The sequence below is a fragment of the Tachysurus fulvidraco genome, chromosome 12, assembly GCF_022655615.1.
Source record: "Tachysurus fulvidraco isolate hzauxx_2018 chromosome 12, HZAU_PFXX_2.0, whole genome shotgun sequence".
NCBI classification, from domain to species: Eukaryota; Metazoa; Chordata; class Actinopteri; order Siluriformes; family Bagridae; genus Tachysurus; species Tachysurus fulvidraco.
In genome coordinates this window covers 21,529,756-21,556,122 of record NC_062529.1, presented here as the reverse complement: position 1 = coordinate 21,556,122, position 26,367 = coordinate 21,529,756, and the positions used below count along the sequence as shown (strand labels likewise).

At 40.2% G+C, this 26,367-nt stretch overlaps 1 protein-coding gene across 5 annotated transcripts in view; it reads left to right on the top strand.

Moving 5' to 3' along the window:
• The window catches only part of abch1 (ATP-binding cassette, sub-family H, member 1), a 39,794-nt gene extending 13,836 nt beyond the window's left edge, over positions 1–25,958 (top strand). For 2 of the 5 annotated variants that reach the window (XM_047821280.1, XM_027143057.2), the window contains exons 5-20: positions 2,225–2,332; positions 4,611–4,704; positions 6,229–6,303; positions 6,464–6,641; positions 6,769–6,865; positions 7,000–7,168; positions 9,945–10,045; positions 12,587–12,657; positions 12,772–12,821; positions 14,435–14,491; positions 15,068–15,138; positions 15,571–15,659; positions 17,078–17,181; positions 19,270–19,429; positions 20,198–20,302; positions 23,065–23,548. In XM_047821280.1, coding sequence (XP_047677236.1) covers positions 2,225–2,332; positions 4,611–4,704; positions 6,229–6,303; positions 6,464–6,641; positions 6,769–6,865; positions 7,000–7,168; positions 9,945–10,045; positions 12,587–12,657; positions 12,772–12,821; positions 14,435–14,491; positions 15,068–15,138; positions 15,571–15,659; positions 17,078–17,181; positions 19,270–19,429; positions 20,198–20,302; positions 23,065–23,171 — 1,636 coding nt within the window. In that variant the 3' untranslated portion in view covers positions 23,172–23,548. Of the gene's footprint in view, positions 1–2,224; positions 2,333–4,610; positions 4,705–6,228; positions 6,304–6,463; positions 6,642–6,768; positions 6,866–6,999; positions 7,169–9,944; positions 10,046–12,586; positions 12,658–12,771; positions 12,822–14,434; positions 14,492–15,067; positions 15,139–15,570; positions 15,660–17,077; positions 17,182–19,269; positions 19,430–20,197; positions 20,303–23,064; positions 23,549–25,578 lie in introns of those variants that run through there. The other 3 variants (XM_027143054.2, XM_027143053.2, XM_027143055.2) reach the window with 3 other exon arrangements.
• Positions 25,959–26,367: the final 409 nt, after the last annotated feature.

Genomic DNA, 26,367 nt, shown 5'->3' with positions numbered 1-26,367 from the left:
AAGTGTTTTAGTCAGGTTTTTGCAAACAAATAATAGTCTGAATAAAATGTAATTAAGGACAAGCCAATAATAATAATAAATAATAAATAAATAAATAATAATTAAAAAAAATTAATAATAATAATAATAATAATAATAATAATCCGGGGGGTGCACGGTGGCTTAGTGGTTAGCACGTTCGCCTCACACCTCCAGAGTTGGGGGTTCGATTCCCACCTCCGCCTTGTGTGTGTGGAGTTTGCATGTTCTCCCCGTGCCTCGGGGGTTTCCTCCGGGTACTCCGGTTTCCTCCCCCGGTCCAAAGACATGCATGGTAGGTTGATTGGCATCTCTGGAAAATTGTCCGTAGTGTGTGAGTGTGTGAGGGAATGAGAGTGTGTGTGTGCCCTGTGATGAGTTGGCACTCCGTCCAGGGTGTATCCTGCCTCGATGCCCGATGACGCCTGAGATAGGCACAGGCTCCCCGTGACCCGAGGTAGTTCGGATAAGCGGTAGAAAATGAATGAATGAATGAATAATCCAGGGGCAAAAGTAGGAGCAGAGAGAGTTATCCAGTCCAAATAATCCAAAACTAGGTCAAGCAGGCTGGGAAATAAAGCTGAGAAATAACAACACTTTACAGAAACACAGATGAAATCCAAGCTAATGAAGGGAACAAGCAACAGGTGAAAAGAAATAATGGCTGCAGGAAAAGGAAAAGAGGAAAACACTGGATATGTTATAAGCACGGTGATTAGCGGGTCGGATAGTTTGTGTTAATTGTTTTGGGAAATGTTGGTTGTTGATGGATTAGTAACTGGTCGATAGTTTATTGCTTTTATATTGTTGATTGTTTTGCTTGATTATATTGCTCATGGCTGGTAGTTTATAGATAATTAATGGTTTATTTATAAGAATTGTTTTACTTATGTGTGACCATCAGTTTTGTTTGATATTTCTTCACAAATGCTTTGTTTATTTGTTAATTTTATGGTGTGTTTATCTGTGCTGATGATAATTCTTTGGAAATTCATCTGTTGTCAATAATTTGGTGGGTCTTTGGTTGATAATCGGTCGGTACGTTCTTATTCTTGGTGACCATTGATGTTTTATTGACAGCTGATGTTTGGTGTGTAACTGGTTTTTAGTTCCTTATTCTTTGTGGTTATCATTGCTTAAGTTTTTGCGGTTATGTTGACAATCCATATTTGGTTGATTTTTGGTTGCCAGTTGGTTCTGTCGTTCATTCGTAGTTCTTTATTCTTGCTAATAATTGATGGTTTGTTGACATTTTAGTGAGTAATCGGTTTTTAGATTTTTAGGTTTGTTTATATTTGGTTGATTTCTGCTTGGATTGATAGTTGTATTCTTGGTGATCATTTGTCGTTTATTGGTTTTTGGAGTATTTGGAGTGTGGTCGGTAAAGTATTGGTAATTCTTCATTTAGGGGGCACAGTGGCTTAGTGATTAGCACGTTTGCCTCACAACTCTTGGGTTGGGGGTTCGATTCCCGCCTCCGCCTTGTGTGTGTGGAGTTTGCATGTTCTCCCCGTGCCTCGGGGGTTTCCTCCGGGTACTCCGGTTTCCTCCCCGGTCCAAAGACATGCATGGTAGGTTGATTGGCATCTCTGGAAAATTGTCTGTAGTGTGTGAGTGTGTGAGTGAATAAGAGTGTGTGTGTGTGCCCTGTGATGGGTTGGCACTCCATCCAGGGTGTATCCTGCCTCGATGCCCGATGACGCCCGAGATAGGCACAGGCTCCTCGAGAAGTTCAGATAAGCGGTAGAAAATGAATGAATGAACGAATGAATGAATTCTTCATTTAGCAATTTTACTCCATTATTTATATTGGTTTCCGTCGATATTTTGTTAATATATAAATAAATTTCCACATAACTCGTTTTTATTTATTAATACTTGTTGTGAACAATTGTTAGCTTAATTGCCAAAAACTACAAATGTTTTTTTACTGTTTATTTGTTGATAATTGTATTGGTTGGGTGTGTGTGTGCCCTGTGATGGGTTGGCACTCCGTCCAGGGTGTATCCTGCCTCGATGCCCGATGACGCCTGAGATAGGCACAGGCTCCCCGTGACCCGAGAAGTTCGGATAAGCAGTAGAAAATGAATGAATGAATGAATGAATGTATTGGTTAGTAATTATTGTGTTTCTGAGTCATACAGAATGTATAAATTTGTAGTGTTTTTCTGAGTTAAATAACTGGTCGTATTCTGGTTATTTGCAGTGGTGGCCAGCGACGGCGTGTTTCTCTCGGCGCTGCTCTTCTTCAGAACCCTCAACTCCTCATCCTCGACGAGCCCACAGTAGGAGTAGATCCTGTTCTACGAGCCAAGTACACTATCCTTCTTTATGCCTCTACATTTTTACAACCTGATCTGTAAAAAAAAACATGTTACTCAGCTTTAGAGACATAATATTTAGTAACAAACACACAAGTGGTGTTTTTTTAAACTTCTTCAATGGCATGTAAATTAATTTCTTTATTATTAGCTTAGACAAATTCTTAAATGGGGGTCCACACACATACACACACACACACACATACACGCATTTTGTGCATACTTTAGCCGAGTAGCTTGTACGATCCCTGCATTAATCCTCTCTGGCGCTGAAACTCTAGACCTCCCACACACATTTATTCTCATGACCACAAACTTACTAACACCCAATTTTTCTTTTAAAACCTGTTGTAACCTGTTGTGATCCTGATATAAAGTCAGTAACCTTTTAAACACAACGTACGTAAGGGAAGCTGTTTTTAATGATACTTCTTTTGTAACTTCAGGTCTAAACTAAGCAAATTTACAGTAGGTTTATATTAATTTGCTGGTTTTAACGTGTTATCTGGTTCAGGAGACACTGTTTCTAGCTGCTGTAACATAAACGATACCAGGAACTTTTAATGGAGGTTTTACGGTATTAAATGTAACGTTTATAGCTTTAAAAAGTAAAAAGTATGGCATCGTACAAATGTAATTAGTGGAATAAAAAAACATCTATAAATGTATATATTTTTAATTAATAAAACAATTCGCAAAAAAAATAAATGAATTAATAAAAACTAGAAAACGAAACATAATTACAATACTGTAAAAGGAATAAAGCACACTAGGATGCAGTTGTAAGCAGTGTTGGGCAATAACGCGTTACTAGTACAGTGGTACCCCGCTTATCGACCGTAATTCGTTACTTAGAACCGCTCGAAATACGAAAAGGTCGAAGAGCGAATGTAATTATCCCATAAGAAATAATGGATACCCAATTAATCCGTTTCCAACCTCCACCGATACCCAATAATTAACAATTTTTGCCCCGTTTTTAGCAGTATTAATACTAAATAATACATAAAATAATACAGGTACATAAATAATATTGTATATAATACAGTAAAATGAGTAGAACGAGTTTTCCATCTCATTCATAGCCTGTGGTCTTTGTTTTAAGTTAACATTGCGTGACATACTGGGCAAGACATTTGCTTCTTAAATTTTTTCCTTATTGGCCAAATATGTACATATAGTAGACTTAGGTCAATTATAATTAGCAACAAGATCTTTGATATGCATACCATTTTTATACTTAGAGATAATTTCACACGCCGCTTGGCCTTAACATCGCTAGCTTTTTTGGAACCATATTTCTAGAGTATTTTCACAAATTTAAACAAAAAAAAAAGACTTTACACTTTAAACAACGTTTTGTATATACAACATACACACACTAAATTGTTATATTGACCACTAAATAACACTAAAATTGTTCACAAACCGAAATTTAATTTATGATAGATGCTCTCTCCACGAAGGCTGAGGCGAGACTGGGAAGATCCTTCCCCTCGCGCCACGTGGGTCGAGGTCAATAAGCGGGTATTTAGCCGCTCAGCGGGCGCAAATTACGGTCAAAAAACTCCCCCAATATATGCTAAATCAAAAAACTTTTTACAACATGGACATGTGACATATCAAAACACTCAGAGCAATGAGGGGAACTTCCTCACGGGTATTTTGATGACGTCACGTGACGTCACTTGATGTCATGTGAAAATAATATATTTGCACAATATGGGCATGTGACATATCAAAACACTCAGCCCAAGGAGGGGAATTGCATCACAGGTTTTTGGATGACGTCACATGCTCGTCAACACTTGCCTCCAACTGTTTTCGCACCCTAGCTCTTCACTAGATTTCGCAAGTTTTATGTCTACTTGCCTCCCAAAGTAACACTGACCCTTATGTCCACTTGCCTCCAAAAAGCACCGGCCTTTGCGAATACTTGCCTCGTCAAAGCCAACATCAGAGTTTGTTGCGACAAACTTTACAAATCTAGATACTATTTCTTAGTAACTAGCACAACACTGGTTATAAGTAAATAATCGCTTTAATGTGATAACAGTAAATCCGCTTTGTATCAGGCCACATCACACCACCAGGAAGTTTTATTATGTCAGAGGAATAATAATTATGGAACGAAACCTCAGGGTGGTGTGATGTGGTCTGGCACAAAGTGGAGTTACTGTTACCACATGAAAGTTTTTTAGTGCTTTAGATTTTACTGTTTTTTTTGTGTTACTGTACACCACCTGAAGTGCCCTTGTCTCATGTCTACAGAATATGGCAGCACCTGGTGGAGATCGTGAAAGGAGGACAGGTATCCGTCATCATCACTACGCACTACATCGAGGAGGCCAGACAAGCCAACATGGTGAGATATACAGTACACAATCTTGGTCTATTAATCAAATAAAAGTCTTAGACAGATCAGTGTGAAAAACAAACTTTAAAACAGTCTCAGAGTAACAGTAAATGTGAGGAAGTGGGAAGTGGTGGCCTAACGGTTAGAGAGTTTGAATCCTAACCCTAAGGTTGGGGGTTCGAGTCTTGGGCCGGCAATACCACGACTGAGGTGCCCTTAAGCCAGGCACCGAAGCCCCCAACTGCTCCCAGGGCGTCGCAGCATAAATGGCTGGGTGTGTGTTCATGGTGTGTGTGTGTTCACTGCTGTGTGTGTGCACTTTGGATGGGTTAAATGCAGAGAACGAATTCTGAGTATGGGTCACCGTACTTAGCCGTATGTCACGTCAATTAAAGATTCACTTAAGTGCACTCCGTTGGTGCTGTATGAGATTAATAAGGGCTGTTAGGGAGTTTCCTTATTCTAAGATATGATTCCACATGATACTTTTCCAGACTGTGTGAAGACGTCTAAACTAAAGCAGCACTAACATTATAGCCACTTGTCTGCTGACAGCTTTTTAGATTTCTTAGTTTGACTTGTTTACGAGACTTGTACCTTAGTCCGAATATACAGACTTTTCCTGGCTGAATCCTGTTATTCAAGCCTAATATATCATTCAAGATAGTTATGTGGGAAAAGCTTTCCATATTATGCAGGTGTTTTAATTCTGAACATCCCATACGGATTAATGAAATAGTCTGTGCACAATCCCTGCCTTCGTCATTGCCAGAATTCCCAGAGCAGATGCACAGAGATAAGAGTTTCTAAGTAGCATTTTAAATAAATCTTATTATTTAATGCTGGAAAAAAAAAATTAGGAATAGAAAATAAGGACTGATAACAATCACGCTCACCTCTGTTTGTTCGTATCTAGAAGATTGTGGCATCTGAAGTTTAAAACGACCTGAAATGTATGTGCCTCGGGGTTTCCTCCGGGTAATCCGGTTTCCTCCCCCGGTCCAAAGACATGCATGGTAGGTTGATAGGCATCTCTGGAAAATTGTCCATAGTGTGTGAATGTGTGTGTGCCCTGCGATGGGTTGGCACTCTGTCCAGGGTGTATCCTGCCTCGATGCTCGATGACGCCTGAGATAGGCACAGGCTCCCCGTGACCCGAGAAGTTCGGATAAGCAGTAGAAAATGAATGAATGAATGAATGATTCAGATGTTTGGACCATCAGGATAGGTTTATTCCATCTCCTGGCTACCACGGTATAATTGGTACAATTGTTATTTTTCCTCGTTCATCAAGGGTACATTGTTTGTACCTTCAGTGTATATCTTTTGCCTGAGAAATCATGTCATGCACCTTGAATTAGTTTTTAGAGTAATCAGTGGTCCTTACCCACAATTTCCCACAATTCTTGAACGTTCCGCACTTGTTCGTGCAATCTGTAACGATTGTGCTGTTATATAATAACCAGTCGTGCTCAGTGTCTATCGATTGCCATTACACTAATGTAACTAATGATGGTGTTATATCATGCCTAGGTGGGGTTAATGAGGAACGGGAGGCTGCTGGCTGAAGCCAATCCAGAAGAGATCATGAAGCAGCACCACGCTGCAGTGAGTTTGTCCTCATAACACACACATACGTATACCCTACACATTTAGATTAGACAAATTAGACAAAACAGTAAGAAAGTGTGATCATAATTATTTGGTATTTTTTTGGTACACATTATAAGTATGTGTACGTTGGTGTGTTTGTGCATATACACTACAGACCCTGGAGAGTGCTTTTCTGCAGCTTTGTGAGGACTCGGACCAAGTGGGATCCCAGGACAGTCCTCGGTGTCCTGAGCACAATGACAATATTTCTCCAGACAGCCTGAAGGACGAGTGCAGAGAGCCTATTTTGGGGAAGGATATATCGGCAACATCAGACATCCCTAAATGCAAAGGTGATTAAAAAAGGACTAGCAACTTTTAAAAATTAAGGTGTGCTTTTGTATGGATGTGTGTGTGTATTTGTTTATATACATACGTATGTGTGTGTGTGTGTGTGTGTGTGTGTGTGTGTGTACACAGTGGACTGGAAGGTGAGAGCATGGCATTTCATTCCAAAATGGCGAAATATTGCGGCACTGACGATCAAGACAATGGTGCGAATGAGGAGAAATCCAGGGTAATTACTGCTATCATTAACAGTGCAAAACAACCAGTAAAAAATATTGTTTCAAGAAATAAAAGCAACAAATCTTGAATATTTTAAATTGTCCATGTCTCTCAGCCACTTTTTGTCTTTTTGTCTGCACACAGTTCTCTGTGTTTTCAGTTCCTCCTGCCCGTGATTCAGATCTGTCTGATGTGTTTGTGTATCGGTGGCGATCCGAAGGGCATCAAGGTGGCTGTGGTCAATAACGAAACTAGCTCGAGTGCCTACAGCCACTCTTTCCTCTCTTTCCTCGACAACACCAGCATCTACCAGGTACCACCAGATGGTTTGATATATATCAATTCAACATATTATATATATATTATATATAGGAAAATTATATCAGTTCTATGCTAATTGGATAATGCTAAAATAAGTTCTTATTTAAGGCAATAACTGAAGATTGATGTTAGTGAATATTTATCTATGTACACTAATAATTAATTAACTACAGAATTATTTGTCCAATCCTCTATTTATTATTCATCTGCTACAGTGGGTGGATGGGTGGGTGGATGGATGGATGAGTCAGTGGATGGACAGATAAGTTGATGGATAGACAGATGAATGGATAGATGGTTGAGCAGACGACTGGACGGATGGATTGGTGGATGGGTGGATGGGTGGATGGAAGTATATGTGGTCGAATGGATGGTTGAGTGGATATATGGGTGGATGAATGGATGGATGGATGGATGGATGGATGAGCAGATGAGTAATTGGATGTAGAAGTGGACGGATGGATGGATGGTTGGATAGATGAGTCAGTGGATGATCAGATGAGTTGATGGATATATAGATGAGTGGATGGATGGATGGACGAATGGATGGTTAAATGTATATATGGATAGATGGATGTATGGATGTATGGAAATAATAACACTGCAGTGTATTATTAGTATGTATATATGGTAGACGCATCTATCCATTCCATCACCTATAGCATATACAGTGACCAGATAGATAGATAGATAGATAGATAGATAGATAGATAGATAGATAGATAGATAGGTAGATAGATAGATAGATAGATAGATAGATAGATAGATAGATAGATAGATAGATAGATAGATTTACAGACTTTCACTTCATTCGGACATGAGCAGGTGTCATGGTACAGCGATTATCAACCTGAAGTACTTTCCACAGCCTTGTCATGAAGGCTGAGCTTTCAGGAACTGAGAAGTGGAACCTCTAAGAAACGCTAACTGTTTAAATAAAGGAAGGAACTGAGGTTATTTTTGGTCTAATGGCATGTATTATTTGTAGCTCTCTTTCAGCATAGTGTGTATAATTGTTGTAGATCAGTTTTGAGAACACTGGAACAGGCTTTATTGTACAAATGAACAGAAGAAAGCAGTGTATTGCCCACCATTTCCCTGATAATTTGCTCATCTGACAATTCCCACTAACCAACCAGAGCTTCCTATGAGATAGGGCTGGGTGATAAAACGATAACGATATGTATCGCGATAGACACGTGATCGATATCAATAAAAAATGTGTTCGATAAAACGTTCGATATTTCGTACGTTCTTCGTCGGAAGAAAACAGAGGTCGCGAAGCAAGTTTGGTTGCATTAACAAAGGTACTCACTTTCTGGTAACCTAGCAACGTAGGGAGTGACACTCTAACAGCCAATCATGTAACAGTGTCATGTTTGGTTGCGCCATATCGTTGTCTCGTGCTGGTCTGCTGGATTCCTATTCAGTAACCGGTGACTGATAAGCAGAAAATGAGCGGCAGCGAGCGAGGAAATTGTAAATAAAAGAGGAAAAGTCAGCTCGCCAGTATGGCAGTTTTTTTGGATATTATAAGTCTGACCGTAGTCACACCAACGTCGTCTGCAAATTATGCAAGACCGTTTCTCTATGTATATATTTAACACTTTGCGCTATTTTATTACACTTTATTAAGCATTTCTTACATTTTCTTTTATTTTGCACCTTAAATGTTAAGAGATAATAGTTAAGTGTTCATTGTGACTTTAGACTCATGTTTACATTATAATTATTTGAGTTTTCCTGGTTGTTGACATTTCTGTCTTAATAACTGAGGGGATTCTGATCAGAGGAAGGTTAAGTTTACAATAAAAATGTTTAAATGTAATATATTTTTCTCCTGGTCCTTATTTTATAAGGGTCATAAAAAATATCAATAATTATCGATATCGACCGATATGAAACACTGATATCGTGATACAGTTTTCTGCCGTATCGTCCAGCCCTAATCTTAGATTTAAAGCTAGTCACGGACATCTGTACATGTTGTGCCATAGGGCAGATTAACACACTCAGACAAAAGCACTAAAAACAAGCATACAGACTCCCAGAGTTGCATAATGACGCTGTGAATGACAGCGTACAATCCATCCCTCTTCAAACTCCAAAATATTTTATCACAAAGTGAACAAACCAACATTCCACAACAGTTTATTATTACAGGTTTCAATGGAGCTCTCGGAATGAGCTTCACCACAGTGAGTGAAGAATTGGATTAAAGATATCATATCTTTATCATCCTTCGGATCCAGAGAGCAGCATGGTTAGTTCTGCTCTCTAGGATTCTTGGCTAAAGATGGCCATAACATCATCAGCTTCATGTCCTTCTCATTTTAAGATGGATCTTTGTCTGTAGTGCCATTCTAAAGACCCTATAGAATGGTGGAGGCATTATGTCATCAGGATGTCTGTCCATGCAGGTGTCTAAACGTTCTGTTAGTACGATATCTCATAAAATAATGGTTGAACGTTCGTGAGATTTTATTCTATGGAGTTATGATTGCAATCGAGATTAAAACCGATCCAGACAGTCACAGCGAGGGCAACCGTCTGAAATAGCTTTTCCTCAATAGTGCTTCCTGTTTCCTGATATTATTTTGTTAGAGTATTCTTGGAATTCAAATTAGTAACAAGCTAAACAACTCTGTGGTATAGACATCATCATCGACGTCATGTTCTATAACTATTGTTTGTTTCTCTCCAGAAGTTCAAACCTTGACCTTTTTTTTGCTGGAACATACTTTCAAATTGTATTCTCCTCCCTCCAGGTGAGCCTCTCTCATTCTGCTGCTTTTGAAGGCGTCCATAACGGGGAATTCTGGGGCGTCGTCGAGTTTGGTGAGAACTTCACCACCTACCTGACCAAGAGGTGAGGATTTCTTAAAAGAAAACTTTTATAGGCCGTCCAAATCTGAAGCGATTCGTCATCAGTGCTGTTGTTAACGAATCGTAAAGGGTACAAAGGTATAAATAGGAATAGGATTCACTTGTACTGAGGTCTCAAGACATCAGTCAGGTGGGGAAATCAAGAAATCATTAAGTGCTGCTCGCACCTGTGTGCAAGTCCTGTGCGAGTCAACGGTTGTGAAATCAAATCCAAGGACTGTGAGGAAAGAACAGCAGCTGAGAAACTCACAACATAGAGATGTAAACAAAATGTCAAATCCGAATTGATTCGTTTGACATTTGTGGACAAGCAGTTATGAATACATTGCTGTGAACATTTTAAAAATATGTAATGCCTCACGTTTAGCTGCCTCACAGTTTACCTCACAGCAAGGTGTTTTGTTAACGCTCTAAAAATACTCACACAAACAGAGTCAGCTGATGATGACTAGCACAGAGGGGAGAGAGAGAGAGAGAGAGAATGAGAGACAGGAAGAACGGTTGGGAGAGGCTGCATAGCTTTTAATCTGAATCAGTGCGAAAAAGAGGAAAAGCAGGTCAGTCTCCTCTCTCTAGAAGGGGTACTAGAGAGTAGAGAGAGAGAGAAGGGGAGAAGAAAAAGGATAGAGAGAGGGAGAGAAGGTGAGAAAGAAGAGGGAGAGAGAAGAGAGAGAGGAGGAGGAGAGAGGAGAAGAGAGAGAGAGAAGGGAGAGAGAGAGAGAGAGAGAAGGGAAGAGAGAGAGAGAGGAGGGAGAGAGAGAAACAAAGGAGAAGAGTGGGAGAGAAGGGAGAGAGAGAGAGATAAAGAAGGGAGAAAAAGAAGGAGAGAGAGGGGAGAGGAAAGGAGAGAGAGTAGAGAGAGAGAGGGGAAGAAGAGAATGAGAGAGAGAGGGAGAAGAGAGGAGAGAGAGAGAGAAAGAGAGAGAGAGAGAGAGAGAGAGAGAGAGAGAGAGGGAAGGGGGGTAGAGAGAGAGAGAGAGAAGGGAGAGAGAGAGGGAGAGAAGGGAGAGAGAGAGGGAGAGAGAGAGAGGGGAGAAGAAAGAGAAGGGTGAGAGAGAGAGAGAGAAAGGAGAAAGGGGAGAGAGAGCGAATGTGAGAGAGAGAGAAGGGAGAAAATAAGGAGAGCAGGGAGAGAAGGGATAGAGATAGAGAGAGGGAGAAAGAAAGAGGAGAAGAGGAGAATAGAGAGAGAGAGAGAGAGAGAGAGAGATGAAGGGAGAGAGAGAGAAGGGAGAAAAAGAAAAAATGAGAGAGGGAGCAGAAGGAGAGAGAGAGAGAGAGAGAGCAGAGAGAGAGAAGAGAGGGAGAAAGAAAGAGAGGTCAGAGAGAGAGAGACAGAAAGAGAAGTGGAGAGTAGAGAGATGGAGAGAGAGAGTAAGGAGAAAAAGGAGAGAGGGAGGAAGGGAGAGGAGAAGAGATGAGGAGAGAGAGAGAGAGAGAGAGAGATAGAAGATGAGAGGGAGAAGAAAGAGAAGGGAGAGGAGAGCAGGAGAGTAAGAATAGAGAAGGGAGAGAGAGAGAGAGAGAGATCTCATTTTCGCTATTCCTTTCTCCCCCTTCTCTCTTTCTCTCATTTCTCTCTCTCATTTCTCTTTCTCTCCTTTCTCTCTCTCTCTCTCTCTCTCTCTCTCTCTCTCTCTCTCCCCCTTCTCTCTCTCTCTCTCTCTCTCTCTCTCTCTCTCTCTCTCTCCTGTTTGCCTTTCTCTCTTTTTCTCACCACTCATCCTGTTGACAGACCACTCAGTCTGTATTATGACTTAATAACAAGTGCACTTGCAGACATCTCTTAAAAATAACTTGTCATGTTTGGTGTCTGACTTTGCGTCTTTATTTTTCCACTGAAACTACAAGGCTAACAAAAACACATAGGTCATCAGTTTTAAAGCAGAACTCGTATGTGGAGAAGGAGAAGTGATTCAGAAGCTAATGTAGAACTTGCCTACACTTTTTTGTGTATAAACACATAATCAGCCTTGTTTATCAAACTGTGGAAGACCTGATTTATTTATAAAACTACATATGTTTATTAAATGCAGGGTTAAACACAAATCAGATTACTGTCTTACAGGAGCTGCTTGTGTAAACCACGACTAGTTGTTTTATATCAATGGCTAAAGAAAGTAAACCAAAACAAATTTTTAGGACAAAAGTAATGGCACCCAATAAGAAGAATATTTGTTTTTGAGTCTGTTGACTTTAAACGCACTTCTGTTATTTTATCATTTTGTAAGCTTTTGCCTTTTATGGACATTTGTGGGTCTGGCTAAATTGAAACCTAGTCTATAGTGTATATATGTGAAGAAAATCAGAATTACTACTTTTTTTAGTCCATTGAAATCATGTATAAGTAGCATGACTGAAAAATGGTACATGAGGCTCTTTTGAGGTGTGAATCTGTGTCTTAGAGAAAACTATGTTAAATTTAACCAAATGTCACTTAGTGTATTTGGTTGCATTCAGCCCCTGATTCATCAGGAATCATCTCCGGGTTATGATGTGGTATGATTTGTTTGTGCTCGGACAGGATGTTTCAGCCGAGAGTCTCCAGAGACATTGTCGATGGGGGGTCCGTCCACGTGTGGCTCGACTTGACGAGTGAGTTTGAGATTCGGATTCATTGTGTTGTGTGATTTCATGAATCGGATTATTATACTGCATTGTATATTATTATATACATTTTCTTTCTTTCTTTCTTTCTTTCTTTTTTAGATCGACAGATAGGAATAATGATACAAAAGAAGCTACATGAAGCTTTTCAGGTACAACCTATGGTGTAGGTTGAGCTGATTAATCTAAACTGCAGTGTGTAACAATTTGTGCAATCATTTTTGCTATTATTACTTTTTTATTTTATTCGAATTCAAACTTTATTTGTCACATTACACAATCATACACAGTACGACGTGTAGTGAAATGCTTTTTACTGATGTTTTTGATATAAAAATAGCCCATTAGTAGAGAATAAAATAAAATAGAGTAAGGAACAAGGCATAAAGTAGATAGAAGTTAAAGAAGAAATATACTGTGTGTATGTGTGTGTATACTATATATATGAAAATATAAGAAAAAAGAGGCAGCGCTAAATACGGTTCAGTGATATATATGAATATCGACACACAAATATATAGTTAAAGTGCATTTAGTGCAAAAAGTCTGGCTGTGGTAGTGTGTCCAGCACCCGCCTCTTGCTGTAGATAGTCTCCAGGTCAGGGAGCTCAGTACACTCAGCTGATCATACCACCCTCTGTAGAGCTCAGCTGTCCTGTCTGGTGCTGTTCCCAAACCAGGCTCTAAATAGTGCAGGTGTAGAAAGACTTTAGCACCTGAGAGGGCGGTCCGTTGAGATTGTTGAGACACTACCAGGCCTTCTTCACCATGGTGTTGATGTGACAGGACCATGACAGGTTTCCACGATACATCTCAATAAAGTGGATAGACTTTAGAATCATAATGAGTACATGATGAAATTGACATTGAGATTTGTATAGATTGCAAAAAGTACACAAGGAAATGTAGAGAAATCTCATTCAAATAAATGTTGTGTGCCACATGACATGGCTTATGTGTATAGATTAGAGGTGACCACGGGACTGTTTTTTAATGCTGAAGGAATTCTGACCTGCCTGTAAACACTCTCCTCCAATCACTGCCCACTCACTCAGTTACACGTCACAAGTTTTTGTTTGTTTGTTTGTTTGTTTGTTTGCATTTTCAGTGTTTACTATTTGCATAGTCCAGCACCCAAAGTGAGTATACAACGCCCTCTAGTGGCACAGCCAAAGGGCTACAAAGGGCTCTGTATAAAAATTATTTTAAACCACAAACAAAAGCCTAGCTGCATGAATGAGATTAATCTAAAAAAAAATGCTTCAGTTAATAAATAAATGAAATAAATGTGTTGATCAGCCTACACACTTTTTTTTAACCGTTTTTTTTTTTTTTTTTTTGCCTCAAGCTTCGTATCTGAACACCCACTTCTGGCCACATGAAAGTAAAAACAAAAACGCCTTTTCCTGGTGATGTGAAAGTAGAAAACCCTTGCTCCTGGCCACATGAAAGTTAAAAACAGCTTCTCCTGGTGATGTGAAAGAAAAAAAACACCCACTTTTTGCCACATGAAAGTAAAACCTAAAATCTGTTAACCTGGACCTGTAAGATAAAGTCTCTAGTACAGACTGAAAATTATCTTATTATTGAGGGGCTTTAATATGTTTAGTTAAAAGGCTTACTATGAGCGCACATGTGTGTGTGTGTGTGTGTGTGTGTGTGTGTGTGTGTGTGTGTGTGTGTGTGTGTGTGTGTGTGTGTGTGTCTGTCTGTCTGTCTGTCTGTCTGTCTGTCTGTCTGTCTATGTGTGTGTTTTCTGTTTCAGTCTTTCGTGAAAAGCAAGATGGGAAGCCAGGCCTATCTGGTGTCTGTTCCAGTTAAGGTATGATCTCTTTACACTGTGTGTGTGTGTGTGTGTGTGTGTATGTGTGTGTGTGTGTGTGTGTGTGTGTGTGTGTGTGTGTGTCTGGGTGGGTTGGGAAGAGAACATTCATGTCACATGTGTGTATGGTGGGTGGGCAGATAAACCTTTTTATGTCACATATGTGTGTGTTTCATTACAATAAAGCATAATATATAAGATTATAAAAACTTAAGTTTTACATATTCTTATTGTGTTAGATAATTATTTTTCTTTCTTGGAAATGAATGCTAGTAAAAAAAAAAGGTACATTATGTGGCAGTATGAGTGAAAATATCTACATTTAAATGTCTATATCTAAATGTATAGGTCAAATAATGTTTGTTTTATTGTTATGTTATACATGAGCTAATTCTGCTAGCTAGCTACCTCATGGAATAGTTAGCAAGCCACGTTGAGTTAACTCTAATATAACTCTAGCAAATGATGTGGTGAAGTATGTGATGTTGTTGGTATTAAAATATAAATTTGTGACACAATGTTTTGATGGAGATGCTTGTGTTTTATTATTTCTCTCTTCTACTTGTTGCTCTATAGTTTGAGGAGCCAATATACGGCAGTCAGAACACCACATTCACGACCTTTGTGACTCCAGGAGCTGTTCTGAGGTAAAAATGGCATATTCCTTATACAGAGGGGTCTAAGAGCGTTAGACAAACTGCTTTTATTGTGCATTATTTTCTCATTTAATACAACAATATACATTAAGAATGATATACTGAAAACAAATCTGTGAAATGTTTACTTGAGATTCAGAGTACATATTCTTAATATTTGGTTCATGCCAAATTTTTTTCTACTTTAAAGACAGAATGCACTCAAAACCTTATGATCCATTTTAGATCAAATCTAACAGTGACGTCTGAACACACGCTTCAGTAGAAGAGAGAAATCAGACAGTTTTGTAGAAAGCAGCTAACATGCTCAATAACACATATTCACTTCCATTTAAACAGGGGCCTAGACATAGTCAGAGTCTTGAACAATAAATATTAAGGATATTGAACATATTGTACATTTTGTGCATTTCATTTTACCAGCATCACATTTTACCTGGCGGTGGGACTTACTGCTCTGTCCTTTGTCTTGGAGAGGAAAGAGGGGCTGCTGGACAGGTGCTGGGTTGCAGGTGAGATACTTTCCCAGGTGTTTAATATGCAGATGTATGTATTTATGTGTGTGTGTGTGTATGTATATACAGTATGTGTGTATGTATATACTGTATGTGAATACTGTATGTGTGTATGCTTGTATGTGTGTGTGTGTGTGTGTATGTGTGTGTATACATGTATGTATGTATGTATGTGTGTATGCATGTATGTGTGTATGTGTGTGTGTGTGTGTGTGTGTGTGTGTGTGTGTGTGTGTGTTTGTATATATGTACAGTATGTGTGTGTGTGTATGCTTGTATGTGTGTATGTGTGTGTGTATGTGTGTGTATGCATGTATGTATGTATATGTGTGTGTGTGTGTGTGTGTGTGTGTGTATGCATGTCTGTGTGTGTGTGTGTGTATGTGTGTGTGTGTATGCGTGTGTGTGTGTGTATGCGTGTGTGTGTGTATGCATGTGTGTATGTGTGTATGCATGTTTGTATGTATGTATGTGTGTATGCATGTATGTGTGTATGTGTGTGTGTGTGTGTGTGTGTGTGTGTGTGTGTGTGTGTTTGTATATATGTACAGTATGTGTGTGTGTGTATGCTTGTATGTGTGTATGTGTGTGTGTATGTGTGTGTATGCATGTATGTATGTATATGTGTGTGTGTGTGTGTGTGTGTGTATGCATGTCTGTGTGTGTGTGTGTGTGTGTGTGTGTGTGTGTGTGTGTATGTGTTTGTATGTATGTACAGTATGTATGTATGTATGTATGTATGTATGTGTGTGTATGCTTGTATGTATGTATGTATGTGTGTGTACTGTATGTGTGTGTGTGTGTGTGTGTGTGTGTGCGTGTGTGTATGTGTGTGTATGCATGTATGTGTGTATGCATGTATGTGTCTATGTATGTGTTTGTATGTATGTATGAATGTGTGTATGTGTGTATGCGTGTGTGTGTGTATATGTATGTGTGTATGTGTGTGTATGCATGTATGTGTATGTGTGTATGTATGTATGTGTGCATGTACGCTATTATTCAAAAGTTTGGAATCACTTGGTAATATCCTTGTTTTTCTTGTTGGAATCATTCTGCGTTGTTCTATGAAGGGAGTAGTGCACAGCATAGCAACATACACTCCTGTTCAAAGGTTTGGGATCACATGGACATTTCAGTTTTCTAAAGAAAAACCCCATTTTTATCCATTTCAAAAGCATAAAATAAAGAAGGCCCATCAGCAACCAGCTAACAAGCCTAAATGATTATTAGAAGACCATTTTACACTCGTGCTACCACACCTGAAACCTGCTGTACTAATTAAAGGACCAAGAAAAGTGACTAAGTAAAGAATCTTCTAAATACTGTCCATACCACTAGATGGGGCAGTGATAAACTGATTATTTCACTCACATCTTTCTCATCGTCAACATCATCTTTCTTTTCCTGTGTAGGAGTGAGTTCTCTAGAGACTATGCTTGCACATCTCTTCTCTCAGCTGTTGGTCATCAGCGTCCAGATCATCCTGCTCCTGCTCTTTATCCTGCTGGTCTTTAAGGTAAGCTTGTCTCTTATAAATGTTCTATGAGATCAGAACTTTCCCTGTTTATATTAGCGAAATTTAAAGGTGGGGTCTCCGTTGTTTGAAAGCCAATGTTGACATATAAAATCACCAAAACAAACACACCCCTAACCCAAACGGGTCCCACCCCTGTATTGATAGCTCCGCCCACACATACAAACGTAACCCAGGCAACTACTGGAAAGAAACGTGTCTTTATCATAGCTGAAGGGAAGAACAATATGATTGCAGACAAACAAACAAGCGAAAATGCCACACAAGCATAATCATGTAAAGGACAAAGGCATATGTTAGTTCTGTGTAACAAAGAAAAACCAACGTTACTCACCTATCGAGAAGGAAAAAAGCGCCTCGCCGTCTTAAGTAAAGTCGGCCGCATATTCACAGATTGGAGTTTCCCGAGTCAATAACTCCTGAGCTAAACTCTGTTACTACACAAAACGTGGTTGTAGCTGCCTCTCTACATTACTACGATAGAAAAGAGGTGTTATTTGTGTAGTAACAGCGTTTAGCTCAGGAGTTATTGACTCGGGAAACTCCAACTTGTGAATATGTGGCCGACTTCCTGCTCCTTCAGTTCTCTCCAGCGCTGGAAAGCTGATATATTAACACGTCCTACTTCTTACCTTATCGTAAGTCTTTCTTCTCTTTCTTTCTTTGTTTTTATCCTCCATGTCGATGTTAAAACCGCTTTCTGCTAATGTCACACATGCGCACTGAACACTCTCTCCGTCGCATATTGACAAGACACGCCCCTTTCTGCTCATTGGCTACACGTTTGTTTTGATTATGGTTTAGTTTATCGGCCCGACTCAGTTTTCCGAAGCATTTCTCAAACAACGGAGACCGCACCTTTAAGATAAAAAAAGTAAACATTATGCTACCTAATGTAGCTAACTCACTGTTTCTTTCACAGCTGCCAAAACAGCACTGAAAACACACACAGACACACACACACACACACACACAATCTAGTGTTCTAATGGGCTGTTTTTTACTATTAACGCCTATTAACGACTGATGCTTACAGCAATGTTTATCATCCAGGAAAGTCCAGGAGATAAGATCAATCATGCAATGAGCTGTCATTTCCTCTTAAAGTTATTAAGACAAGAAAAAAAAACAACACATCTTGTTATGTTACAGAAGAACTAAAAAGTGCAATGATTGGTGTGTTCTTTTTTAAGGAGAGGTCTTTCATTCCTCCAGCAGGTGGTATCATGGGCTTTTAGACCCCAGTGAGCATTAGGCCAGTGTGTTGGTACTGATGGAGGTAGTGAAGCTGAAGTAGTGCAGTGTAAAGGACTAAAGTGTCGCTGCATTACTCTGTAGGTAGACATGAAGGCGAGGGCTAAATAATGCTGCTCTGATATCAGCAGGTGATCAGGTAGCTGAATGGCATTGTGGGTAATGTGGGAAAACTGTTTGTGGATTTATATTGAGGGGATGTCAACTGTGAGCCAAAACACACACACACACACACACACACACACACACACACACACACACACACACACACACACACACACACACACACACACACTATTCACACCCGCATGTATATCCAGTGACGACTTCAAGCCAGTTGTGTTTATAATTGTTTCTAATACATTCTTCATAACACAAGGTTCATGCAGCTTTTTAATATATCTCTACTCTCTCTCTGTCTCCCTCTCTCTCTCTCCCCCTCTCTCTCTCTTTTCCCCATCTCTCTCTCTCTCTCTCTCTCTCTCTCTCTCTTTCTTTATCTCTCTCTCCCCTCCCTCTATCTCTCTCCCTCTCCCAATCTCACTCTCTCTTTTTTCCCCATATCTCTCTCTCTCTCTCTCTCTCGTTCTCTTGTTATCTTTTTCTCGTTCTCTCTTGTTCTCTCTCTTTCTCCCAATCTCTCTATCTCTCTTGTACTCTCTCTCTCTTTTCCCCATCTCTCTCTCTCTCTCGTTCTCTCTCTCTCTTTCTCCCAATCTCGCTCTCTCTCTTTCCCCATCTCTCTCTCTCTCTCTCTCTCTCTCTCTCTCTCTCTCTCTCTCTCTCTCTCTCTCTCTCACACACACACACACACAGATTCCCAATGAAGGCTCCCTGGTCCTCGTCATCTGCCTGATTTTTCTTCAGGGTGTGACCGGAATCTCTTTCGGACTGGTAATTTCCTCCGCCATCGACGACGAGCAGTCGGCCAATCAGGCAGCTCTCGGCATTTTCTACCCCAACCTCATCATCAGCGGTACGACTTGCTATCTTCAGTCACGTGATGAATTTTTGATTCTGGTTTGTCAGATGGTTTTGCTTTATTTTCTTGTGACTTTTCTGTAAACAGATGTTTATTTGGTATTTTTTGGAGGATGCTTCAGTGTCCTAGATTTCCTCCATAGGACTTTGTTGTTTTTCTTTAACTTGACAAGATGCTTTTGGTTGGAGTTTTTTTTACACTTTTTCCCAGCACTCTATACTAATTCTGTACTAGTGACACGTACAGAACACCACACAAATAAATGCTGGTGGATTTCTTTAAAGTTTGCAGGAGTAAATATTCTTACATGAGGATCATTTTCAGAATGAACCGGTTCGATACATATCAGCCATCTGAGTTTCAGCTAAATTGTACATTACCGGGAAAGTCGCTTTCCGTCGCTTTAATATCAGTGGAATTTTTTTTTTATTATTATTCTGATTGATGACGAAAGACATTAGTGCAATTTGATCTGGGCTTGTCCACTGGGATCATTGAGATGGAGTGTTAGAGTGAAGAGAATTGGTAAGGGGTGGTGTGTGTGTGGGGGGGGGGTGTTTTGTGGTTAGGCTCAGCGGAAATGCACTAAAAGCCTGATAATGACTGACTGAGGAGGAAGTCGTCTCTGAGAGCAAGTCGTCTCTTAGGTTACGACCTGTTGCGGTGTCGGCGCACACAAACGTGCACGGAAAGATGAGCTTTATCTTTTTTTTTTTTATTAGCCTCACACATTTCTCACGTTTCTTATCGCACTCTCTGTAGGTGTCATTTGGCCGGTGGAGTGTATTCCGTATCCGCTGAGATACCTGAGTCTGGTGCTGCCTCAGACGTACGCATCTGAAGCCCTACGCTGCATTATGTACCGAGGTGAACACACACGCACACACACACATGCTCACACACACATGCTCACACACACGCACACACACACAAGATACATGAAGCAGTGTCCTGCATAATGTTTATTGGTAATCTTACACTACAAACACACCCTATAGCTCTGGAAAGTAAACAAAACACACACACACACACAGAACACACTCTCAGAAGACACACACACACAGAACACACACACACAATGTTTGAGAGGAGCTCCACGTTTATTCCATGATAATGAGCTCTTGTTGCTACAGACAATCAAGACACTCGAGCATCCCCTCACTACCCCATATCTTTCTCCCTCTCTTTATCGCTCTCTCAGCTTTATTTCTCTCTCTCCGTCATATCTCTCTCTCTCTCTCTCTCTCTCTCTCTCTCTCTCTCTCTCTCTCTCTATCTCCTCTCTCTCTCTCTCTCTCTCTGTATCTGTCCTTACTCACTCACTCTATCTCTTACTCTCAGTCTCTCTCTCTCTCTCTCTCTCTGTCATCACTCTTTCTGTTTTTCTCTCTCTCTCTCCCTCTCTCTCTCTCTCTCTCTCTCTCTCTCTCTCTCTCTCTCTCTCTATCTCTCTCTGTATCTGTCCTCACTCACTCACTCTCTCTCTCTCTCTCTCTCTCTCTCTCTCCTACCTTAGTATTCTTTCTCTATTTCCCTCTCTGTATCTGCTCTCACTCTTTCTCTCTCTTTCTCTGTCACTTTCAGTTTTCTTTATTTCTCTCTCTGTTACTGATTTCACTATTTCTTATTTCTTATTTTTCTTTCTTTCTTTCTTTCTTTCTTTCTTTCTTTCTTTCTTTCTCTGTTTTTCTTACTATTCTCTCTCTCTCTCTCTCTCTCTCTCTCTCTCTCTCTCTCTCTCTCTCTCTCTCTCTCTCTCCCTCAATTATTCATCAAGCTTATCATTGCACCTCCCTCACAAATGAAACCCCTTTCAACCCTCTTCAACCTTTTCCGTCTCCTTCTCTCTGGCACTCCACCGCTTAACCGGGTTCATTTAGGGAAACAGAAAAGAAACTCTAAGCTCCTGTAGCAAACCCACTCCGAGCTCCAGCACACAGAGCTAACATGTATGATCTCTTCCACTAAAAAATTGTCTGCTTTATTCAGGAACCGTACGAAAAATTATTCCGACCCAAGAATGTAACTTGCTAGAATTTAAGTTTGTTAAACATTTCCCATGTTAAAGTCACGTCAAAGTTCCCATGTTACCTTTATTAATCTCTTGTAGTTCAAATTAAAAATGAGTGAAATAGTAAAATAAAACTTTCCCAGGCTGCCACATGTGTGGTCTTGCTTAATAATTACAACCCTAAGTGTGGAAAGAGGTGTTGGTTTGTTTCGTGTTTCATACATTTTGTATTAGACTGAAAAAAATATGTTTTAGTCGATATGCTCCATCTTTTATTTATACTCCCACTTCCCTTTAAGAGGATCCCTAAGCATGGAAAAAGCTTTTCTGTGTCTGTTTCAATAAACCATCTTTAACTCTTTTTCCCAGAGGTCAGAAAATTGAGTTTGCTCCTGTTTTGTTGTGTCCATGTTCAGCGTCGGATGTCTTTGTCATGTCTCAGTCCATAGTGGTGCTTAATATGAAGCTCAGATGAAAGTAGACACCGCCACTGGTTTGATATCAACATTTTCTTTGAAGATAAAAACATTTGTTGACCGTGTGGGAAGAACATTTATCAGTATTAATGTTCTTCCCACACGGTCAACAAATGTTTTTATCTTCAAAGTAAATGTTGATATCAAACCAGTGGCGCTTCTAGGATTTTTCTGCCATTAAGGGGCCACATGTTACATTCAGGGGCCAAGAGAGTGAGTGTACTCACTCACACACTCACTCATTTTCTACCGCTTATCCGAACTTCTCGGGTCACGGGGAGCCTGTGCCTATCTCAGGCGTCATCGGGCATCAAGGCAGGATACACCCTGGACGGAGTGCCAACCCATCACAGGGCACACACACTCTCATTCACTCACACACACACTCTCATTCACTCACACACACACACTACGGACAATTTTCCAGAGATGCCAATCAACCTACCATGCATGTCTTTGGACCGGGGGAGGAAACCGGAGTACCCGGAGGAAACCCCCGAGGCACGGGGAGAACATGCAAACTCCACACACACAAGGCAGAGGCTGGAATCGAACCCCCGATCCTGGAGGTGTGAGGCAAACATGCTAACCACTAAGCCACCGTGCCCCCCAAGGGTACATTCAAGCACACTACATAATTTATTCAGTACGGTGCAAATACATTTCGGCAGTTATTCCTTTTTCCTAGGCTTAGGAACGCTCTAATAAAAAAAATATGAGCCAGAAAAGTTCTTAATTATTTTTCCTTGTGAAAAGATTGCTCTTCTCGTCGACGATTGATGGAACGGGGGCCAATCAGGGGCCAATCAGCTTTCAGCAGGGGCCAGGGCCCCTGTGGCCCCACCTCTAGAACCGCCCCTGTACCAAATTCATTTCTGCTCTCTGGAATGTAAAGACATAAAGAGCTCAAAAATGTATCTTCAGCCACTAAAATCCATGTACGGTTATCCAACAGAGGGAAGAACCCACGTCTCACACTGAAAGCCGCACCGAGAGTCCTGATTCATTTTATATCAGACTTGTGGTGATTAAACCATGTGGGGTTTTTATACAGATGTTGCAGAATGGTTAAACTGAAATGAAATAAAATCAGCGTGAATCGCGAAGCAGAATTAATCGTGAGTGTTTTTTCTCTTCTTCAGGATGGGGTCTGTCGCGCATGATGGTGTGGCGCGGCTTCGCCGTCACGCTCGGCTGGAACACGTTCTTCCTCATGCTGGCTACCATCATCCTCAAGCTGAGGACATGAGGGACGCCGGTCACTCGAAGGTGCTTCAGATCAATGAGAGAGGTGGCAGGCGAGTCCCAGGTTTCACGGAGAAGACCAGGCCTCTCTCTCTCTCTCTCTCTCTCTCTCTCTCTCTCTCTCTCTCTCTTTCTCTCTCTTTGTTGTTTTTATTGATAAAGGAGTGGAAGAATAAAGATCCCCGGGCTGCCTGTCAGGAGTTCTCTTTTAGCCTGAAGGTTACATCAGAGTAACTGAGCAGTTTCCTCTTCTCATTTTCAGAAAGACCAGAACCAGTCACCTCAGGGAAAGAATGGGTTCTGTTTCTGCATCCAAAGCGTTCCACCAGCAAGTGTCATACTTCAAATATATATATATATATATATATATATATATATATATATATATATATATATATATATATATATATATATATATATAATCCAATCAATATTAGGGGGACACGGTCCAGGGTTGGGGGTTCGATTCTCGCCTCCGCCTTGTGTGTGTGGAGTTTGCATGTTCTCCCCGTGCCTCAGGGGTTTCCTCTGGGTACTCCGGTTTCCTCCCCCGGTCCAAAGACATGCATGGTAGGTTGATTGGCATCTCTGGAAAATTGTCCGTAGTGTGTGAGTGAATGAGAGCGTGTGTGCCCTGTGATGGGTTGGCACTCCGTACAGGGTGTATCCTGCCTTGATGCCCGATGACGCCTGAGATAGGCACAGTGTCCCCGTGACCCGAGAAGTTCGGATAAGCGGTAGGAAATGAATGAATGAATCAATATTTGGTGTTACTACCTTTTGCCTTCAAACCAGCATGAAGCGATGGCACGGCCCCCACAGAGCCCTGATCTCTACATCATCCAGTGTGTCTGGGATTACATGAAGAGACAGAAGGATGTGAGAAAGCCGACATCCACAGAAGATCTGTGGTCAGTTCTCCAAGATGTTTGGAACGACCTACCGGCCGAGTTCCTTCACAAAAAAAAGAACTGCTGCTGTTTTGAAGGCAAAGGCGGGTCACAGCAAATATTGATTAGATTTAGATTTCTCTTTTATTCATTCACTGCATTTTGTTCATTTATGAAAATAAATATTTAACACTTCCATTTCTGAAAGCATTCTTTGTTTACAGCATTTTTTACATACTGCTTAAAACTTTTGCACAGTACTGTGCATATATATATATATACACACATGTCCTAATTAGCACAGACCATGGTCTTGAGACTACACTCATACATTGTGAAAGACAAATGGACAAAAGTAACCACCTGAAGAAGTGATCTTTGTACTAAATGTCCAACAGTGCAAAATGGGACCTGTCCTGAACCTGATCAATTCAAGAAACCTTCAGAAACTTCTGCTACTGTACCAAGACAGTACATCATGTGGATGCATTCAGAGATTTCTGTTTGTGTTGTTCATTTTGTTTACTGTTTACTAGATTTGTATTAATATATAATCAAGTTTAATCCTGTAAATTGCTTTATTACCTACTCCTGACATACGGCTGGATTAATTGCCACCTGTCATTCAGACTCACTTGGGCTTTTTATACTTGGTTTGTGCTGTTGACGTTTCACACTCCTTACACTTGGTTAGCAGTTAATCCTAGCTCTTCATAATCTTAGAGACCCTTCAGGATCGGGGCCTGACATCTCCCTTATAAAGCTTTTTGCGGTCTCATGCAAAAAAAAAAAAAAATCTCACAAGAAGTCTTACAAATGTGTTGTAAAGTAAACAAGGCTGTACACATTGTGGGATTTTCTTTTCAGTGTTTTAAATTTACCGTATTCTAAATGCTAATCTGTTGCATTTCGTGTGTTGGACATTATTTGAGATGTTATGACCCTTATACGATTCATACACCAGATGCTAGAGTACATAGCGCATGGTGTAGGTGTGTAGTACGTCATCCGGGACGTGGTTCGGGTCCTGATCTGTAACGCTAAGATACGCTAAGACGTGCAGCTTATCAAAGATATGCTAAGACGTGCTACACTGGTCTTTGACTGTCAGTTAAGATGAAGAAGTTTCTTTGAGTTTTAATAGACTGTCAGAATACAGTAGCTAATCCCACATACTGAAGTTGATCGAAGGCTGATCTTAAAAATCAGGCGAGGAAATCGATACGGCCGAGATTTTCATTTAATCGAGATGAAAGTGTGGAGGATTCACGTATGGAGGATTTTCTTTCTTTTCAAGACGAACATTAATGTTTTTTTTTTGCACATTCGCAAATCCAATGTACATCACCATTATTTTCCTGTACGTCTTCCTGCTGGCCAAAGGAGGCACTGTTTATGAACATCAAGAGCTTGAAGTAATGTTTTAGTCATGTATGTGAGACTATTTTGCTGTTTTTGTAATCTTGATTGTGTTGTTATGTTTGTGTGTGTGTGCGTGTGTGTGTGTGTGTGTGTGTGTAGGGAGGAGGGGAAATGTGCATGTTTACATTATTCTCGTTACCGAACCTGCGATCATTCATCACTGATCAACTGTGAAAATCCAGGAGAAATGCAAGGAGGCGATGCATGTGTACTGAAAAGAGTTTGCCTGGGCTACAAGCACAAACACACCAGCCTTGTGCCAGCAATACCAGCTATAAATACTGTGGCTTCTTCCTGTATGTCCAAGTTATACAGAGTTTATAGATATCAAAAAATATATATACTGTATATAGAGAGATATAAATAGATAGATTTGAGATTAATTGCTAGCAATTGAGTATTTTTGGTGAACAGTGTTAAATGCTATGAAGGAATGGCTTTTATAAAGATGTCTATAAAGTTTTGTCTCATAATATGAATTATTGTTGTTGTTTTTTTAATAGCTATATACAGTACATATATGTGTCTTACTTTGCATCGCATGCTTTAGAACTTCTTGTCATAAAACAACTGGAGTGGATGTAAGCATTACTCACTATATTCACCGCAATCATTCGATATGCTTTCGATCTGCACATTTGTACATCTTTATTTCAATCTCGAAATTTTAAACAGACCTTAACTAATAACAAATATGAAACCCAATACGCATTTCAATCATCTGTTATTGTGTAAAACTTTGTATTTATCAAGGCACTTTGTATAGTGACCGCTAGCGATTATCGTTCAGCTAATTTGTATCGTCAGCGATAGCTAGTTAATTCGTGCTAGTTAGTCTTGGCTAATATTTTCCAACATTCCTTAGTTCAGTTCAAGATTCGATATTCT